The 21,570-nt window shown below is 38.0% G+C and overlaps 1 protein-coding gene across 2 annotated transcripts in view; it reads left to right on the top strand.

Annotated features, from left to right (window-relative positions):
- Window positions 1-21,570, top strand: part of RBMS1 (RNA binding motif, single stranded interacting protein 1) — a 92,891-nt gene that overhangs the window by 37,018 nt on the left and 34,303 nt on the right. For both annotated transcript variants that reach the window (XM_009325380.1, XM_009325381.1), the window contains exons 3-4: window positions 16,100-16,158; window positions 19,018-19,109. In XM_009325380.1, coding sequence (XP_009323655.1) covers window positions 16,100-16,158; window positions 19,018-19,109 — 151 coding nt within the window. The remainder of the gene's footprint in view (window positions 1-16,099; window positions 16,159-19,017; window positions 19,110-21,570) is intronic.

Genomic DNA, 21,570 nt, shown 5'->3' with positions numbered 1-21,570 from the left:
GTGCAGTGGAGCTGACATAGCAGTGTGCATTTCCCTCCCTGCATCGCTGTTTGTAGTACTGTGATCTGAAAAGGAGTGTTTGTAAATCATCTGCTTTTTTTTTTTACTTCCCCTCCAGATACCCTGTATTCAACCCCCTACATTTACCACACTTGAAGCTACTTGTTTTTATTGTGTGGCAGACTTTGTCTTAACTTTATTGCTAAGGCTTTTTTATTTGTTGCCAAAAGTCTATTTACTATATTTTGAAGATCTCAAATACTGAGAGGGAAAGCGTTGCTCCACGTTCCTTTTTGTCAGTGGCAGCTTACAGAGCTTCTATGTTGCAGTACAGAGGTACAGTACTAGGAGTGAAGGACCATTAGCCAGGGCAGCTGTTGAAAGCAATCCATCATCATACCAAGGCCTCAGCATGAATGTACTTGCTATTATGTAAATTAGGATCAATTCTTTTTGAACATCTTCCAAATATTCAGAGCTATGACATTATAAAAATATACAATAATCTATCCCAGTCTTCTGTTCTTCCCAAGTGAATTGCATGTTACTTTGTTCCATGAGAAATTCTGAAGTTTTTTCCACCCATTTTATTAGTTGCGTATTCAGTTAAATATTTGTTATTTCTCTTTGAAGTCTAGGACACTCACTCTGAATTATGCAGTTTTGCAAATGTCATTAAATATTTTGAAAAGAGCGGCCCTCCCAGGAAGAGGGGACAGCCCTGACTGTCACTAATCAACTGTTTCCCATCTAACACTTGAACTGAGATTGAGGTGGTAGTCTAAGGAGCACAGGCTCTCTGTTTTGGATGACTGAATTGGGTAGAATTGATAAGGTGCAAAAAGTAGGTAGGTTTCAGTAGGTCACAGAAAGGCCCAAGTTGTTAAGATGTTCTTGGGTAGATAACCAGGGTAAGAAAAGTTTTTGAGTCTGATTCCTTTTTGAAAAACAGGAAAGACTTAATTGTTTTCCTCTTAAGTTTCTATTTAACCAATAAATTGTACTTTTTGAAGCAATGACCTGAAGCAGACCCAGTGTTGGTCTAAATCAGTATGGAGCATGCTGCTTCATTTATGGTGACTTTTACTCTTTTCTATCAAAGATGTTGCCCTTTTAATTGTTACTTAAAATTCATTGATCAAGTGACACTGTCTGTATTCTCAAGATAGAGCTCTCCACCTGAACTCACTTGGGTCCAAACCCCTCACTTAATCAGAGGAGATCGGGGATTTGGACTCCTCCATGGTTGTAGCTGAGAGGTGAGCAGCAACAAGACTTTACTTTCATAGGTAACTGGTTACTGACCGAGCATCCTAGTGATGTTTATACGGTGGATGTAGGTTTTGGGAACATTGTTAGTTTCTTTATCTCATGGGATTAAAAAAATTAGATCATTTTATTAGAAACAGAGCAGAATACTTCTAAATACATAGCTGTAAAGCCAGATGCTCAATTCTTTATAATTGGCTTGTGATGTACTTCACAACATACTAATAAAGACCCTTTTGAAAAAAGGATATACTGCTGTTTATATCACCACAACAAAACTGGTTAAATTTTTGCTGTGAAAAGGGGAAATTAGTTTCTGTTTCTCTGGATGAAAATTTACGAGTTCCTGTGATAGAAGACATTTTAGTGCTGTTAGGACATTTTAGCTTTGCTCTTCTTTTTGTGGTGGTTAGTGTGCCTTTTTTTGTCCTTTCCTTAAGTGAAAGGGAGGGAGGCAGCTTGAAGTGCAGAGGAAAGAGTAAATTTTCATAATTTTATATTGTAGTCAGGAAGGAATATTTCTGACGGCAGTGTTTTCTTCTGCTCATTAGTGTCCTTTCCAAACTTCTGCTTTGTTCAGTGGGACAGAATTTGCAGAAATTTTAATTGTTCCTCAGGGGTTTAACTGAATTTGTACTTGGACCTGGGTCACTGGTGTTCTGCCTTCTCCGGGATCTTATAGTTGTCTTCTGCTCATGCTTGTGCCAAGATATTTGACAATTCTTGAGTTCACCTTTTGCAGTGGTGGAGGAAATGTGAGGCTATTTCTCTCAAGTTGCTTTCCTCTAGTGGTAGAGGTCAGCATTTGGCTGTGACAGCTCTCCTTTATTTTTTTGGCAGACAGTTCTCTGACATTCTTGTTGCTGAGATCATCCCCACTAGGGCTTTCAGAAGAACATCTGACTGGGGCTCAAATTCTTCACCTTCTGCTGTTCTGACAATATAGTATGTTATAGGAAAGGTCTCAGTCCTTCACCATTAATAATTGATTTGCTTCTAGATACCTTTTGACTCAAAGATGCGTGAATTTGTGGTTTCTTCCTTTCACCGTGATTTGGTTTCATGTTGAGGGCGTGGATTCTTTTAATCCCAAGGATAATTTAAGAGAAAAAAAATATCATTACATTACTGCAGTCTGAGTCATACTTGGTCTGTGAGTTTATTTCCCTGGCCTTCCCACACAGCATTTCCGATATGCAGTGAGGTGAGGGTGTGCAGGAAAGACTGTAGAGTGACCTAGATACTGTTTAACTCTTCACTAATGAGTGACTTTCTGACATTGGTATAGCCGTTGCTTCTTTGGATTCTCAGTCCTTTTCTATGCAATAGCTGTATCCATTACATTTTCCTGCTTCTGAGTGTTTTCATTAAAAATATTTTAAGATTTCTATTTGGATTGGTTTAAGCATCTTGTTTAGATAAATTGACCAGAAAAATTAGTAAATGAACTATTTTAGAATCTGAAGCGTAGGTATGGAGATTCATCCTCAAGTAGAAGTTTACAGCTTCTTTCATATAGTACTTTATCACTTTTACAGAGAAAAGTTCATTCTGCTGCCCTCTTGCAGGCAAAGAAATAGTCATCTCAGGCTCTCAATAATAAAAAAAGGTCTGTAAAGCCCAGAAACACTGTGACGACGTCATACAATACTCCCTTGTTGGCATATGTTGTCAAATCTGTTCAAGAAAGGTGGTTGTGATACAGACTAACGTCACTGATTTTTGGGCTTGCCTGTCAGCTTTGCTGTCATGCAGTGGTTGGTTGATTTTTCTCAGCATTGTATCAAAATGTGTTTTTTGAACAGCCCTTCTGTGGCTGCTGGTGCTCTGGGTTCGTGAAACTGCCACGGCTGCTCCTTTTGACAAACTTTGAATCCACGTCTGTTTAATGTAGATGCCATCCAGGCTTGCAGTTGGTACAGCCAACTGGAGGATCCCCATTTTCTTTGAGCCTAGTTGACCCAGTCTTGAGTCACCCCTTTGCACAAATGCTCATGGGTTGGGTTTTCCCTGCTAGGGCAGGATTAACCTCCCTTGTCTGTGTTCTTCGCTGTGAAGCCCGTTGATCCAAGTGCTTCCTGATGTCACCAGCCAGCATGCAGTCTGGGACACTGAATTTATCCTTCCGTGGTGGCATCTGACACAGTCATTATACAAAAAAATCCCAAAACACTGGAAATGAGGGTCTGGGCGATCGCATTAGTTTCAGCCAGCTTGGGTATGTTCTACATGACAATCTCGTAGTGGGCAGTGTGCTGTGACTGCAGGTCTGTCTGCAGCTCGGGGCTAAGAGTAGACGGAATGTGCAGTGGTTCCAGAAGACTTCAGTTGTACTTGGCTAGCTGCTATAGTGATGGGATCAGAACAGGTTAATAGTGTTTTTAAAGAAAATATATTTAAGCTACCAAACGCAAATTTCCAGGTAAGTATCTATTACATTCTCTTTGCAAAACTGCAGAAATCAAACTCTGCCTCCTGCTTGCTTCAATCGATATTCAAAAGACTGTCTATCTTAAGCAGCGTGAAACTGAGGAAGTGTCACTGAATATGACCCTGATGCATCAGCCACAAAGGTTGCACTTTAGATTTTGTGTTACAGCTTGTGATTGCTCATGTATCTAAAATTTGGCAACAGATGGATAGTATTTTTTTAATGCATAACACTCCTCTGTCCCTATCTCAGCACTTAATACTACTGCAGACATCTTTTCAACAGAGCCATGCAGTTATAATCAATAATATGTGAGCTGATGTTTCTACTCAGTAACATACAGCCACTTAAATGCCCTTCTGAAGTATTTTGACCCCTGGAGAGAACTACTTTAGTACAACCATTTTCCCTGTTGAAATGGAGATATTTGCTATTCAGCACAGCTAGGACTTGAGACTAGAGAAGCGGATTCAAATAGGGATCAAGTCTACATGCCGTGCTATTAAGGGGGCAAGGCCTCTGGAGTGGTGAGCAGTGATTTTGAATAATTTGTCCATTTAGTGCTGTTCTAGTATGATTGACATTAAGTTACCAGAAATTAAAGGAGATCAGACTCTAATATTAATTTTACAGTTTCTTCATAATTAGGTGTTAATTCCAGTATGGACTAGTTATTGAAAGCAGGATGTTACTATGAGTATTTCATGAAAGAACCACTGTTAAAGTGCAGTTCAGAGAGACTGGAATGTATTTGAATGTATTGGGTTTTTTCCTCTTCTGCCCTCCAGACGCAAGAGGGGCAGTCAGCACTTTCCAAGATGGGGTGTTAAATTAGTGCAAGATACAGGTAAGAACAAATAGGTATCTTTGCATAGAAGGTATTTTAACCCAGCAGGCCAGGTCTTGGATTCATCCTGTTGGCTTAGTGTTGTCTTAGTATTACAAAAACAGAAGGAAAACATACAAAATACGCTGACATATTTTAAAAAAGTTACCCATGACAGGCATTATTCCAGTGACCAAGCATCTTCCATACAAGATAAGCGCAAGAAAAAGCATTGTGTGTGTATGTACATATATATGTATGTATTTTTATGTATATATGTAATTTACACAATATGTGAGACTTTTTTGTAGTTCAGAGTTGACATATGGGTCAGGGCTTAGGAAATGGGATGTGGCTGAATGTGCCCTTGTACTTTGGCAATCTCCAATCTCATGGTTTTCAAGACTTTGCCAACATATTCCTCAGGGCGTCATTTATTTAAACTGAGGGTATAAGACTTGGTTAGCAACCTTCACTAGAAGTGAAATTAATAGGCAAGAATAAATTAAAGATTAATCTTCTGCAAGTAGACAGGCTTGTAGCATTAATAGGTGTCTGTCTATCTATCCAGATAGGAGGTAATCTCACACTAGCTAGGACTGTAGCCAGAATAACACCTTTTGATTTACACTGTTCTGACTAAAACAAGGGAAAAAGTATTGGGAAGTATTGATAAATAATTTTATTTTCCCCTTGCCTTGTCCTTAATTCCCTCCCACAAGAAAAAGAAATATGCTTAGGAAAAGTCAAAATAAAGGACAATGCATCATACGCTGACAATGACTGAATTTGGCTTCCTTGGATGGAGGAGAAGGAATTGAAAAATAAAAGGTCTTCAGGTAGAGAGACTAATTTATGCTCCCAAGCTGATCTGTACCATTTAGCATGGGGAAGAGAAAGGAGTTATAAATTATGAATTACAAGAACTGCTCTCTTATGTCTTCATAGTTTTATTCTTTCAAGCTGTTAGTGTAGGCTCTGCAAAATTGGTGAGGCTGAAATTTGCCAAGATTTATGGTTGGATGTAGAAATACTGCCTTACTTTCAGATTAAAACAGCTAGCAGTGGTAAATCAATACATGCACGTCTGCAGACCTGCCATGAGCTTGGCTTATAAATACATATTAGCATTCATCTGGTTTAATTTCTCATCTTTCCAAACCATTGTCTTGATTAGTGATCATTTCTCAGTATGAAAAAAAGGATAAAAGAAATTACTAGACCGTAGAAATAATATTCCAGACTTGTAATTTGAACCTGTTCGGAACTTTATTATTTTGCTTGCAAATGATTTATGATTTTCAGAAAAACCCGGTATCTTTCATGGCTATGTGAAACTCGGCTCTCATTTTTTTATATTCTTTCTGGGAGCCACAGGAACTATGATAATTTATTTTCAAAGAGTATTGCTTCAGTTTTTGCTTTCAGTTGTGTGTAAAATGCCTCTTAACCCAGGCATAATTTGTGTTCATTCTGTAGTGTTAGGGTAAGAGAATAACAGCATGAGACCATTTGCTTTCTTAAGATAACATGGCTTTGTTCTTCCATCTTGTAGCTGTAGGAAACTGTAACCCCTTCCCGTATACCTGAATAGCCTTGTCAGTAGATGCACAGGCAAATTCCTGCAGAAAATGTAGATTGTCCTATGTTTTTTTGAGTAAGAATAATTGTAGTACTAAAAAGTGGGTTAGCCAAGAATTCCAAATCTCTTTTTAATTAATTATGTCTTTTTGTAAAGTAAGGATTCTCAATAGTTTGCTCTGCTAAACTGGATGCTGAATGATACTGATTAGGAAGTGCAGCCTGCTTTGTAAGGCAGGAATTGAGAAGTAGACGTCTTGATTTTTTTTTTTCCCCTAATGTTGTAGCATTTACTGATAATTTCTTGTGCAAATGTCTTAATATATGTTAGTTGATTTAGGATAATTTATGATAATTCTGAGATTTATTGTTTGTGACTATTTGAATAACTGCACAAATAATTTTTGTATGAATGATCCTCAGTTCAGTGTCTTATGATAAAACTTTCTATAATGCTTTCAGTATAAAAGTAACAATATACTGCATTAGAAGTAGAGTAGTAGCAAATCACTTTCTGAACCATTCAATCTAATGTACGCACATCACTTCATACTTCATCCAACTCTAAAATATTCTTCTCCAAGAACAATGCCACATAATTATAAGAAAAACGCAGAGTGGTCTTTCACTAATGTTGGTCATCAAACTCAGTAGAACATTGGCAGGAAACAACACTTTTAATGTCAGCCAGCATTTGTGTCCCTGCTAATAGATATTTGAAAACATAATGTAACTCTACGTAGTTCACACCTTTTAAAATACTTTGCATATGAGTTTTCAAATGGGTAAATAGAAAAATCTCCTAAAAGTGTAGACAAAATAAGTTATGAAGTATTTACTTAGCTCTGCTGAACTTTTGATTTCATAAACTGTAAAGATGATAAACATAAACAATTTCCTTTTCTGAAAGAACAGACACTTTAGTTAATGCTTTACTGTGACTTTTATTTTCTTCAGTTTAGGAGAAAGCAAGCTCTGGTTACTTAGACAATACTTGCACTTCAAAGTGTGTCAAAGAGGCAAATCCGTTTGTGTTTCTGATAGGCGATTTATCCTGCTTAACCTATAAACTGTAAAGTAACAAGGCTACTGGACTGATAGATAGCCGAGCAGATGGTTCAGAGATTATGCTAAATCACCTTGGCTTGTCAGAAGTTAGGTTGGGTTACTGCAGGGGCAGTGGCTGCACGAAACACTGAATGGGATCATTTTTCTCAGTTTGTTGGTTGAAATTCCATTTTTCTTCACAGCATGTGACATCTTGTGTCGTTACAGTTAAAACAGATATGTAATAAACAAATTTAGCATCCTGGCTTTCATAAGAATCATTTGGATTATGACAATCTTTAGGTGTCTATGAAATGTGAAAGATGACCTCCTATGCAGTGCAAGAGGTTGGCTCTGCCACTTTTGCTGCTGTTGCTCTCTCCTTTTTCAGTGTCTAGAGCTGTTGCTTTGGTCTCTCCCTACCATCAGGTTGAGCATTATTATCTTGCTAGCCTATGAAAGATTAAATGGAAATTAGATACCACGTGTTTAGTAGCAAAAATCATGTTGCAGCTGAGCAAGGATAGGCCAAAATTCAGCGCTTTGAAAAAAAATCTCACCCTGAAGAGCAGGTGATTATTAATCATAGTTCTGCCAAATATCTGTATTCGCATCCTCAGTGGAGCAACTGAGGCAACAGATGCTAATAAACTTGTCAGAGCCTAGAATAGAAGTTATAGGTTCATCCTTCAGAATTTGCCTTCTTTTCTTTTAAACTAACAAAAAAGCCCCAAAACAAACCCTAATGTAAAGAATTTATACTTACGTTTTTAAATCTCTCATGATTTCTATTCTACTGCTGTTGTGTTTTCCTCAAAGTAGCATCAGTTGAAATCTTGATGCCTGCCAGGAAAGAATACAAGAGCCTTCCCCTCCAACTCCAAAAGCTCTTTGGGGGTGAGGCTTCATGGATTTTAATTTTTTTTTTTTTCCTTTCTCCATGACTGTGTCATTATAGTACTGAAGAATAACTGCTCTTTTCACATACTGCAACATTCTTAACCTTATGAAGTAAAACTAAATAAACATGCCATTACTTTATTTGTTGATTTAAGATTGACAGAGAAAACACCTCTGCAGGGAATTGTTGGAAATCTGTTGGTTTAGTACACACTAGAAAGCCACATTAGGTATGCTGTTTTAGTGTCAGCTGTAATATGTCTTAAACATTCAAAATACCCAGAGATATTAAAAAAAAGCAATTTTCCTCAGTTGTGCTAAATGAAAAGGCATTGTACAGTGGGTTGTGCTTTTAAGATAAATCAATTTACTGTGCAAAAAGGAGCATACTAATTGAAAAATGTTTGCAAAATGTCGTAAAAATAGCTGTAGGATGCTAACAGGACTTTTCCCTTTGACTTTCAGTCAGCTTCTAAGGAATGGATAGAGATTATTCACATCTCTACAAAGCAAGAGGAAGCAAACATTTCCTCGTTCTAAAAACATTTCTTCCCTATCCCCACAGCTCATCCTGTGCTAAACCAGGAAATAACTACTCTTAAGAAAAACAAAATGGGTAGCTGAAAAATAATAATCTCCAAAATCTTCTTCCTGTGTGTCACTTTGCTATTTGTTAGTTTTCAATTCCTGGTTCTTTTTAGCTGTAGAGTAGTTACATTTGTGTAGAGCCTGTACACTATAAACCAAATATGTATTTGTAAAATACTGCTTTTTATCTGTTAAAATTAATACTGTCCAAGAAACTGAGAAGGCATTTGTTCACACTTCACCAAATTATATATGTCCGTTATGCTGAGCATCTGCTCTTCTAAGGATGGATAACTAAGAGTTGATAGTATATCTGATTTTGCATCTGTTTTTGCTACTTTTGATTACATCTCAGTGAAATCTGGAATTGTAACCTACTGAGCCTGAAGAGAAGATTGTTTGTACCAAAGTAATACTAGTTTGTACTAATATTGGTAACTGCATCAGTAATGATGATGATAGATGCTTTTATCCACTGATTCTTATTGAAAACACAAATATGCAAAACTTAAATGAAGAAGTAAAGGTAGAGGGGTTGTGAAGAAAGCTTTCTTGATCTTCTGAAGAATTTACAGCAGCACGTAAGACTACTGAATTGTCAGTAAAGCCAATAGTCTTTACATTAATGAACAAAACGTAATTTTAGTCACTTTGTAAAGACAATCAAAACAGTAGTTGGCTTCCATAATAATAAATTTTAATTTATTTGGAGGTATTATTTATCTCCCAAGTAAAATAATAAAAAAAGACAATGAGGACTACTTGGATATTTGGGTATTTTGAAAATACCATCTTTCTCTCTGAAGTACCAGAGAGTCAAAGGGATAATTAATAAGAAAGGAACTAGCTTTGTGTCAAAACCACATGCCCATTTGACAGAATGTCATCAAAGCAGTGGTCTAACTTTAATTTAGGTTCATAAGGAAGTCCTATTTTGCACATGGTGAAAAATATGATCCAATGCCTGAAACAGGGCACATCTGTCTGAGTTGATTAACCCAGTGCTTGAATATCTGAAGCTAGTATAGGAGATTTTGCTGAACCTAGCAAATTAGCCAAATCTATAACAATTTCAAAACACAGCTTGTACTAAGCTAGATTATGCATACCTGTTAACTGTGCAAATAAAAATGAGAAAAATATAACTGCAGCTTTTTATGTAATGTTTAATTATGCACTAAAAATGATTGGTCCAGCTTTTGGTGGTAGGTACTCATTCTGTTCCGGTAGCAAATCTTGAGGTTCATGATGGCCATAAAAGCAACTGAGTGATTCCAAAGAGTTTCTCAAAGAACAGTGTGTCTTCCAACAACAGAAAACAAAATATGGACAAAATGTTCTCAGCAGTGTCTCCTTCTACACTAGGGCATAGATGTGGTGAAGAAGAATTTAAAAATGGAAACCATATGGTTTGATTCTGTTCTCCAAACTCAGTATTCTGCTGGATTGAATAAATTTCTTTATCAGGTTTTTGTAAGAGAACATTTATCATAACTAAATAGCAGGATTAGAGTAGGCTATCACAAGGACTAGCAGTATTGTATTGACAATTATTTTCTGAAATTCCCCTTACTGGGAAATTAAAAATTTGATACATGGAGAAATGAAAACTCCCTGTGTTTAAGCTTAAAAGGGAGCAAGAGCTTAAGGTTCAGTACACCACTTTCCCAAGATGCAGCAAAGAGGGAGGTATGGGAGCCAGATAAAACCTTTTGTACTGCTTGGAGGTGTTTTCTGGATCTGGCAGAAAAGATTGCTGGGGCTGATTATGTTCCCTTGGCTGTGCTGTTGGCTTAGAAATGCCATGAACACTGTAAGAGCAGTGAGGTATGGGAGCCAACTGTAGCAAGGCAGCTCTTGCTGACATCTCCCTTGACTCTTTTCCTCAGTTATAGGGAATTTTCTTTGCTCCTTTTGCACCAGGTGGCATAGAGGAGCTGAGAACTGCAGCATAGATGAGGCCTTCCCGTGGACTGCTCAGGTGCTTCCTCTTCAGGGCTCAGTCGAGATGAATGGGTTAGGCTTCCACATATTCTACAAGTGAGAGAGACTGTGGTGGGGACTTGGCTATTGAGACCATTAGTTTCACGTAAATGTTTTGAATTGTACTGTTCAAAGTAGAATACTCTGTTTGGGGAGGCGAGGATGCTGTCTTAAAAGTTGCATGTCACTGATTTGCAGAAGTCTGTTTGTTACGTGCATTTATTTAAGGTCACACTGAAGGATAATATTATTCCCTTTCAAGCAGGAATTTACTGCATTTAGAGCACATGCAAGGTGCCAGCTGACCACGTTGTGCACTGAATAAGACCATGTTTGAATAAGGAAGTTTTTTTGTTTTGTTTTTTAAAAAGCTGATTTACAGACTAAGCATCCCCCACCTGTATGTTCTGTTTAGTGTTACAATTAATATACAGGAATTGCTTTAGAAGTATTTGCTTTATCCATTTTGTTCTAGTTATTTACCCTAGTCTAAAGTAAGGTTTATTTTGATGTGGATCCATTCAGCAACTGCAATATATTTTAGGATTAACTGATCTGCTTTCCCACATGACCCTCCTTGCTGGATCTGCCTGCTTGTTGTGCTCTCTTGTCTTTGGGTCACCTGGTGAGAATATTGGCTCCTGACCGAAATTTTTGTGTTCAGCCAGGTTCTCTTTCCTTTCACAATTCCACCTGATAGTGAGTTTGTGTACTCAGAGCCATGTACGTGTTATGAAATCCATGCCTGGTTTTACCACTTGATTCTGGCTCTTAGAAATAGAGCATTGAAGGGCAGTGATAAGATGCTAAGATGTAAAAATTAATCTAGAATACACACAGAAGATATGCAGCATTGTTCCTGCATAGCAGAGGAGTTCTGACAGCACTACAGTAATGCAAGGGATAACAGCAGGATCTCTAGGAATGCTCTTTTTACAGCTGGACTGGACTTAGGCAAAGAGAGAGCACTGCTCGTCTTCAGCACAAAGTTCTGGACAGTTCAGGATGGAGGACCAAAGCAGCTCTAATAGGCAAGGACTTTCATGGTAGCAGAGATCCTTCTGGCATGTTAAGTGTCTGAGTCAACATCAGGGGATAGAGAAACCCTTCATGGCACAAGCTGGAAGACAGTTTGAAAGTACTGCAAAGGGAAGCACTGTGAGCTTGGTGGTATGAGGTGTATTACGTTAAGCTATTGTGGGCAAAGATTTGAACAATTCATTCCAGACAACCCCTATCAAGCCTCTCACTGCCTGTTCTTATTGTACCTCCCCTAGTGTACACACAGATAAGTTCTTTCAACACTCAAAATAGCACTTGTGGCAAAGACGTCAAGCTACTTCGTTCCCCATTCTTTGTCATGCTCATGATGGCATCTTATCGCCCTCATGTTTGCAAGTATGTTCGTTACACTAGCAGATGTACAAAGGGAGAAAAATAAACACTGATTTGATCCGTGTACTTAGTTTTCTAAGGACCCTTTTCTTTCATCATCATGGAGGTCACCAAAATTAGGCTTCAGAGATGTTTTTTTAAATGTCGAAAGTATTCCTAGCTATTTGTAATAAATCTCTCAGTGTGATTATTTGCACTGGGTTTGACCGTGTTGCTGAACAATGTGATTTTTAAAAAGTATATGTTGATGCTTTGCTTCAAGCTTTCCACTTCAAAAGTATCTAAGACAAACGTGTAGTGCTATGTTTTGACATTGACATTGTTGGGCAGTAGATCTTCTTAGGGCAGCCGAGAAGGTGGGGTTACCCTTTCATTTCTGCACAGTGTGTAATGGGCAGCAGTAAGCATTATCCTATTAAGTAGCAGTACTGCTTATCTTCCGAACTTGGCTTTTGAACAAGTTTCTTCTTTATCTCATATCCAAATATACATTTGTATTGGTGTTATGTACTATAACGATAGATTGTATACTGGTACACAGGCTGTTACTGAACATAGCCCTTTTAATCCCATAACTAATGCACCCTGGCAATTATTTACCTGCCTCTTACCCAAGCCCTCTCTTCCTTAATACGTTAGTTGACATTGGTACAAGTGCTGTATAGAAAAGAGATGCAAAGCTCAAAACGTCTTTCCATCTCCAAACATAATTCAGACTAAAGAGAGAATGTGTTAATAGCACTCAAAAAAAAAAAACCCCAACAACCCCAAACCCCATAACAACAACAAAAAAAACAAATCCCGCAAAACTCTTTATTGCTGCTGAACATTCATTTGATTTTTTGGGGGGGAGAAAAATAACCTACTTAATAAGGAATACCTAGTTGCCTGTCACCAGCCAGATTAGCAGTTATTTCTCAAAATTAGCACTTAACTTAAAGCATATTTTAAAAAATTGCTTCGGAGGAGACGGAATGAGCAATCGCCAATCGTTGTAGAAGTGATTCTGCCAACCACGAGAGGTCTGCTCTGCCTTAGGTAGCAAGTCTCACCAAGCATGCAGTAAGGCTTTGGAGCAGAAGAGTAGCCTCAGCAGGGTGCCTAAGACAACTAGATATGCGTGAGCTTTGAGAGGAATGATGATCTTCAGGCAAGACCTAACATCATAGACATCTTTGGAATATAAGTTTTCTCTTGCTTGCTATATTCCTTTTTGTAAGCAGGCAATACATATTAGTTTGCACCATGACTTTGTGTTTTATAGCTCATTGATTTCTGGTGGGTCTTGATTGCAGTTGCACCTAACAAATGAGCAGTTGAACACAGGAGCCTGTCTTAACAGCAGCATTAGGACTGCAGAACTCAGGAAGAAGGAAGTAGATTTTCATGATGGTCATCATTTGAAGGAAGCACTTATGAGGAACTGCAAGGAGTAATTTCCCCTGATATCAGACCACATGGTGAGAGGAAGGAAGGGGATGTATCCCTCTGCCCAGGCTGAGGTGGGGTAAACTGTGTTTCTGTGCTTCATGGCGTGAGCAGAGAGCTAGCACTTGGGAGGAGTATTCACAGGGAAAATCGTAGGAGAAATCCTGGTGATAGCTGCTATTGTTATACTGGTTCTCAGAATCGTTCCTAGACTCATGCTGCTGAAACTTCTTGGCAGTATTCCATGGCAGCTGGTTCTTTGCAGGAGCCGTGCTATCTAGGACAGTGAATTAAATCACTAGCAGTCTTGCACGTTGGAAAACGGTCCATGAAGTGGCTGTAAAGAACAGACATGCAGACACATGTTTATGGGCTGGTGTGCGTCAGCATCTGTGGGCCAGGGCAGTCCATAGCCAGCCCCTGACTCCCCTCCATGACCAAACTGGCTGAGGGTTGCAGTTACTTTGTTTACATAGATACCCAGTGCTCTAGTTTTTCACCACCACCACTTCCTACACTTTCAAGAACTGAAACAGCAGCAGGGACAAGATCATCCTTCAGGGATTTTTTCCCCACAAAAGGTTATGTAGCTCTTCACTTAAGAAGCTTAGGGAAGCTGATAGGCTATGGAGGGTGCTGGCTATCAAATACAATGCTGGGTGCAAGCGACTTGGGACACAAGAGTTTAGCGGATCTTGAAGAGCACTGTCCCTGAACAGTTTGCCCCTCTCATTTATAACATGTACGTTTACTCTGTGCTCTGAAAAATTCTGGAGAAAGTTTCAGAAGTTTTGACTCTATGAGGTGTAGAGCTTTCTAAATGGAATGACATATTTGGAAAATAAGTGACACATTAATAAGGAAGTACCTGCTCCAACTATTAGGCACAATTTCTATTGCTTTATTACAGCTTCTAGCATAATATATTTAGCTATGCACTGATTTTCATTGACACTTGTACATTTTTAGGCGATAGATGGATAGTTCTATTTTGTATCCGTGTAGATGCTCACAATTTCAGGTACGATAAGGAGGACAATGCCTAGTGGCTAGTGTCCCAGGTTTACCCCCTTGCAACTATTTGATGCCATACAATAACTCATTGAATAAACAGAAGGTGCTTGAAACTGGTCACAAAGTCATAACTACACTGAAACATGTATTTAAATGTTCTTTAGGGGGAAGGTACTTTGTAAATAGGCTTCATCCTTGAATAACTGTCACTTTGCAAGTGAACAGTTATTTGAGTACTCTTAACTAACTAAGCTTAAGTTTATTTATTAGACTTCTTATATATTTTGAAGAACTTTTAAGACTAATACAGCCACTGCAGAATTTGAGTTAGTTGTTTTTGAAATAATACCTTTTTGAAATGATACTCACTCTGTTCACGTTATATTTAGCAGGTGAACTGGCAAAACTGAATTCTTCCCTAAATTCCACTTTCTTATGCTGATAACATTTCTCATAATTTTCAGTTCATTTTGGGTTCTTGTACAATGATAAAGAACCTCTTAGCACACAGTGCTTAGGTATACCTGTTAATGTAATAAGTTACATTATATTCTCATGTGAAAACATTCACGTTGCATCGTTTCTCTCTTGTATACTCACAGCACTGTATCAAATGTAGTTCACAAGCAAACAGAGGAGGTTGTGGTAAGGAACTTGAGAAACCTGTGCTCCATTTCCGATTCCGCTGCTGATGCAGGCCAAGGGAGTTCTTTTTTTAAATTGAAACTGGGATTTAACTTCCAAGGAAAATTGCAAGTTTTCACCAGCAGTGACAACTTCTACTCTACATTTGATCGAAAAACCTGATACTGATAAGCTTTGCAGAGCACTTCAGAAACAGTGATCGTTCCTATAGCTGGGATTGCTGTCTGCCTGTTTCCCAAGCTTAATTGCTCTTAGGTCTCTGGGTGTTCACCTTTGGACTGTGTAGCAGATTGGCACCTGGACTGCCCAGTTATTGAGAAGCTGAGGAACAGGCAATGAGTGTGTTCTAAAAAAAGAAAATTGCAACTTTCCTGAGGGATATTTTGGTTTTAATTGAAATGTTTACATTTCAATTTTCCATTTTAAAAATACAGAAAATTCTTTACCACCTTTGCTGATCAGCTTTCATAAATCTTACTTGCACTTGTCACCTTCCAGAACAAAGTTTTTAATCTTTTTGGGGTGGGGGAGATACTTGTTTTTTACCCACCCACCCCCCTTCCCCCCCATGTTAGTTAGCAAGCCTCGCACCATGTTAGTTAGCAAGCCTCGCACTGAGAAGGCAGTTTGTCTGCTTTATCTGGTCTATGTATTGAGAGAGTCCAAGCTTATGTCTAAAACGTGGTTTCTTACGTGTACCAGGATTTTAACTGTGTTGTACTCTTTTCTGTAAAGCACTCTTTCTCTGGCTTGTTTGGTGATTCTGCTGTGCCACTGAGAATGTAAGGAGAATAGAACGAGATCATGCTTGAAATTGTTGATCTTTTTGGTCACTTCTGTCTATGAGTTTTCATTATATAATTATATAGTCTATATATTACTCCATTTTGTTAAAAGTGAAGGGTAATAGGATATAAAATAATGTGAATTGGTAGAAGTTTGTAATAGGATGTTTTTTCTCTTTTTCCTTACATATGTGTAATACATTTTAGGTATGGGAAAATTGTATCCACGAAGGCTATCTTGGATAAGACAACAAACAAATGCAAAGGTATGTATGTTTGCCTTTATACTACATTCACGTGAAAGTCCTAATTGAGTCTATAAAATACACTAATGTTGAATTTTAAGTGCTTTCAATTCCGCGCCCCTCCCTGTCTTCTTATTCCTAAACTAGTCTTATTCTTGCCCACGGTCAGTGTATTCAATACGTTTGTTTCCAGTGGAGCTGGCAGACAGCCTGTGTCAGTGGGTGCAGCCAAGCCTGGGTGAAGCTGACATGCACAGTGCTGGCTGGCAGTTCACCTCTATTTTAAAAACAAAGATGGAGTTAAAAGCAGGTTTTCCCCTTTTGCCTGGAGAAACTAGGGAAGCTTACAGAAGATCATTCAACTGTACTAAGCATCTGAAAAAATAATATATTGGTGGAAATCAGCTCCCATTGATTAGAGTAGTTTAAAGCAGCACTTAATTACATGTTCCAATCCTCTAATTGTGTTTTGTTATATGCAATTGAATGTATTGAGAGCAAAGAGAGGGTTCATTTTCACCAAAGTAATTGCAGCTGGAAAAAAATATTAGAAGTCCTTTAGATAAGCTGGATATATCAGTTCACTGATTTTCATCACTCACTGCAATTACAGTGAGATCATATCCCAGCAACGTGCATGGTGGGAGAAGGTGTGGTAGCAGACACTGAAATATCAGATTTCAGACTTTCTTTTTTTACAATTAAGAGGATAATTTCTAAGCAAAGTGAAGAATTAAGTCAGCTGATTTGGCAATGTTAGTAAGCATAAAGCTCATGAGTGAGCGTAAAGCTGTTAGGCAGAGGCAGGAGAGAAGAGTTCATCATTGATCGAGAGGCAGTTTTTGTGCAGAACTTGGAAGCAGTGCAGGGGCATAGCTTCTTAGCTCCCCATCTTAAACAATTAAAGAGGTGCTGACAGTTCAGAAACAGAAATTTCTAGAAATTTTTTTCCCAGCTTGTGTGCAGATGTCATCTGCGTATATTGTGACTAGGAAAGAGCAGATGCCATTTTCAATTATTTTAGCTCATTAATACCTGTGACAGCACGTAACTGATTTATTCTGTCCATTCCCCCAGTTCCTGAAGACTTCGGTAGCTCTGTCAGTGATACAGAAATTCTCACATTAATGTTTTAAGAGATTTAAGCTGACTTTTCCAATATAGATTTTAAACCTCGCTGGTGAAAAGCAATAACTAACAGTCTATTGTAACAATATACAGCAAGTTGTAGGGAAGACTGCAGGGAAGCTCACTGCATGTCATTGAAATTGCAGTAGGAACGTAAGTAGGCAGAATGCAGATATCTAACTGGAATTTAACCGAAAGATTGACAGCATCTCTGGCTTTTGCCAAAAAAAACCCCCACACCATGGGATTTAAACTAACTGGAGCAACAAGTAATTGAGTTTGTGTATCGTCTAGAAGATGGCGAAGCCGGCTTTGATGGCATGCTTGATATCAATATGTAACTTTGTCTATCTTACACCCTGCAGTGTGGTGGTGTTGCTAACCTGGGCTGTCATGGGTATGGAAAGCTAGTTTTGCCTTGGCAGCACAAAACTTGATATGAACTAATTCAGTCTGTTTCATGTCAAGATTTAACAGTCCACAACACCACATGTTACGCAGAACAATATGCTGCTTTCTTCAGCTTCTTGGCAGGTTAAATAAGCTTGCACTGATGTACAAGGCTGCTCGAGTTGTTCTTCCCAAGTGAAGGACTTTAAAGCTGGTTCAGTTATACCTTTACACAACCTTTTTGTCCTCAGTATAGACATACTGTAAGAGAATACTATTACCTTCTGAAGAAATAATTCTATTTTCTGCTCCTCTGGAGCTTTTTTTAATTGTTGGGGTTTTTGTTTGTTTTCTTTTAACCCAACTTAGACATTGGAGAGGGATTTCTTTAATAGTTGAGAGTGTTCGCTGGTGGGAAGGAAGGGGGTTGAAAAATGCAGAATGAGATTTGCAATAATATCTAGGGGAAGTAACTTCCAAACTCTGACTGCCTTTTGGTGAGACTTAAGCATCCAACTCCCAGGTTGCATTAAAAATCCCAGCCTGTAAGGTCAATATCTGTAAAGTCTAAGGTATATTGCTGTTCAGATGTCCTGGAATCCATTAGCTGTGCATTGTTGTTCAGAATAAGAGAAGTTGTTACTGCAAATATATGGAAATTGTTGCAATTAACTTTGGGTTTACTTTAACATTTAAAGATTGCATTATATGGCATAGAAAATGCTTTCAGGACAATTTTTCTACATTCTGGTTTCAGTAACAACAATGGGAAAAACTCACTTGATTTCACTGAAGCTGAGTTTTCACTCACTTTTTAATTTTAACTGTCTTTTATGTATACACAATGAAGTAACTAATTCACCAAAAATTAAGTTATGATGCAGTATATATGCATATTTTAAACTAAACTCCTCTCCCAGTTTTGAGTAAATGACGTATAACTTAGAAGCTTATTGGTCACTTATTCAAACTGGACTAAGAATTTAGTTTAGAAAAATGAACATATTCTGCTTTACTCGGTGATCTCTATGAAATAAACTAATGATGTCACATTTGCTCTTAAAGATACATACCAGATAACACAAAGCAGACCACCATACTACTTCTTGGCGATTTGGACAAAATCCTGATAGTGAGTGGGCATGGGAACTGATTTGTTCCACTAGGGTAGGTCCCCACCAGTTCAAGGTTGAAAGACTTTGGTAGGTTGGTTTTTTTGGGACTACGTGAAGAACTTTAGAGTTCAAATTGGCCCTCTTCACCAACAAGAAAATTGTATTAAATAACCATGCTAGTAGCATATGAACTGTTTGATTATAAGCTGGTTGCTGTCTTGTTAATGAAATATGCTTTATATTTCAGGTTACGGTTTTGTTGACTTTGACAGCCCAGCAGCTGCTCAGAAGGCAGTTTCTGCTTTAAAGGCTAGTGGAGTCCAAGCACAGATGGCAAAGGTGAGTTAAAATAACCGTCTAATTCTTGCAATGGGTTGTGAAGATGAACAAGCTTGTACGTTAGCAGAGCATCAGCAATGTGAATTTTCAAGTTGCAGGCCCTTTACAAAGAGCGCAGTCCTCAAGCCACATGATATATGAAGGTAACAAAATGGGGGCTTTCGACGACTATATCCCAAATCATCTCAACTAATGAAATAAAGAAACATAGTATGGTAAAGTCTCCAAACTCATCTGGTTGGATTTATCAGTTTATTCATGATACTATTTTTCTATTGGCTTCATCAGAAGAAAGATTAGCAATAAATTGCAAGAACTTACAGCAGGCTTAACAGTTTAAATACAACATGTTAGTTCCTGGAACAAGTCAATAGCTGAAGTAGTTTATAGCACAAAGGTATGAAAGGTTTTATACATTGCCTGCTTGTTGTTACTGGGGTTAGCCTTGCAATTTGGGGATGAATTTTTAACCACAGCATGGCAGAATTTAAGCTTGTGACTTTGTCTTCAGCCTTTCCAGTATATTTTCTGTTAACATAAGTAAAATTTAAATCTGGGCATTCATGATAGATGTCTTGAAATTCTCTGCCCTATTTCTGCATCAGGGCAAACCCAAGCATTATTAAAAATAAAGAAATGTGATCTTTCTTCTTTTTATCTCATTTTTACTGATCCTTGCCTCTGAACCAGGCTATTAGCCAAAAGTGATCTTCAGAGCAGTGCTCTTTCAGCATAAGTTTCTCAAATCTATGAAATCAGGGAGATGATACGTTAGTAATGATTTTTGTCGTGTGTTCTTGTTAGGTCAGATGGCCTGGTTCCAATAGAGTGCCATAAACACCACTACAAATTTATTAAATAAAGAAAATATTACCAATATATCTGTTCATATAATTTGTGGCACCTCTTAAAGTAAATTTTTTTTTAGTTTGAAAATTATATTCTAATAAAAAAAAAACAACCACCCAGTAATTAAATAATCTCAGAGACTTTTTTTAATGAAGTAGTCTGCCACAGATCTAGCAAATCTTTTATAGTTATCCATTAGGTACAGATTTTTTTCAGATGAGATATTTTCCACAGCTTCTCAGCTGAGGAGAACAGTTAAGCTAACAACATAAAATGTCTTTGGATGGATTCCAGGGGAACAAAATGGAAACCATATGTTTCATACTTAATGCATGTTTCATTACAGCCATGACACAAACATACATGCTTACTGGAAAACACTTGGTTGTTTTTTTTCTTTTTATAAGGTTTTATGTATGCTTAATAAAGACCTTTTTAATTAATCTTTAGTTTTTGAGTAATCACTTTAAAATATATACCAGATTTTTCAGAGCCTCTGTCTGCCATCTTATGGATATGATATCTAGGTAGGAGAGGACAAAAGAGAATGTCAAGTCATGTAAATTCATTTTGCTAATGAATTTTGGTGCTTGATTTAATTGTCGTCTTGAGTAGATGGAGAAGCTCTAATAATCTAGTTATCTAATGAATAGTTTCTTAATTTTTCCTGTAGTATATTTTTCTGACTCATTTCCTCTGACAGGTAGTTGCAATATTGCTAATATTTCTTTCTGTTAGCATAAATGAGAAAATGTGCACCATACTACCTGACAGTTTTGAGTGATTTTTCTGACACTGTGTCAAGCCTGGTGACCTGTGGGAAATCTGTAACTGTAAAGTTTGCATTCCAGTGAAACTTGTTGTTCTGCTGCTTAACATGGAAAGAGCGTTTGAATTATTAAAAAAAAACCAACCCCAAAACCAACCCAATAAACAGTACCACAACAAACAGTCACAAGTGACTAAGAGTTTTGAGTGCTTTGATTTTTGTCTATTTTGAGCCATTGGATTTTTTTTTTCTGGGCAGTGCTGCTCTCCTTTTGTTTGAAAAATCCTATCTCCACTTGGATGCTCCAAACTGGGAATTGCCGGTCACTTACAGTTGTTCTGGCAAGATTAGCAAATCAGACTCTTCACATGCAAAACACTATAAAAGTTTACTTGTGTTTGTGTATTTAATATTTTATCCTTTTGTATGTTACCACCTCTGCCATGAAGTGGTCTTCTTGCAGTGAAACTGTTCAGGCTGTAGCCTGAATGTTACAGAGAAAGATTTGGAGGACAGTTTCTCAGCTGTCTGGCCGATGGATTTCCTCACTGACCACTACGACTGCTTCAGTTCTGAAGAGAAATAAATGCCTGTTGGCAGGATTTGTCCGTGGGAAGGTGGTGTTATTACGCTGTGCCTCGGGTGTCAGCCAGCAGCACGGCTCCTCAGTATTCTCGCCCTCCTCCCAGACGTGGTGGTCGTCCCTGACCCACTGAAGCTGAAGGAAAATGTTACTGCTGAAGCCTTGTTCTGGCTCTGGCTGCCATAAACCCCTTTTTGCAGTGCCCTGCTGTAGCTATATGTCAGTGAGTTAAAAATTACTCACATCAGCAAGATCATCTA

The sequence above is a fragment of the Pygoscelis adeliae genome, unplaced genomic scaffold, assembly GCF_000699105.1.
Source record: "Pygoscelis adeliae isolate BGI_AS28 unplaced genomic scaffold, ASM69910v1 Scaffold106, whole genome shotgun sequence".
Classification (NCBI taxonomy): Eukaryota; Metazoa; Chordata; class Aves; order Sphenisciformes; family Spheniscidae; genus Pygoscelis; species Pygoscelis adeliae.
The sequence above is the reverse complement of the archived record's forward strand: the minus strand, read 5'-3'. Positions and strand labels throughout refer to the sequence as shown.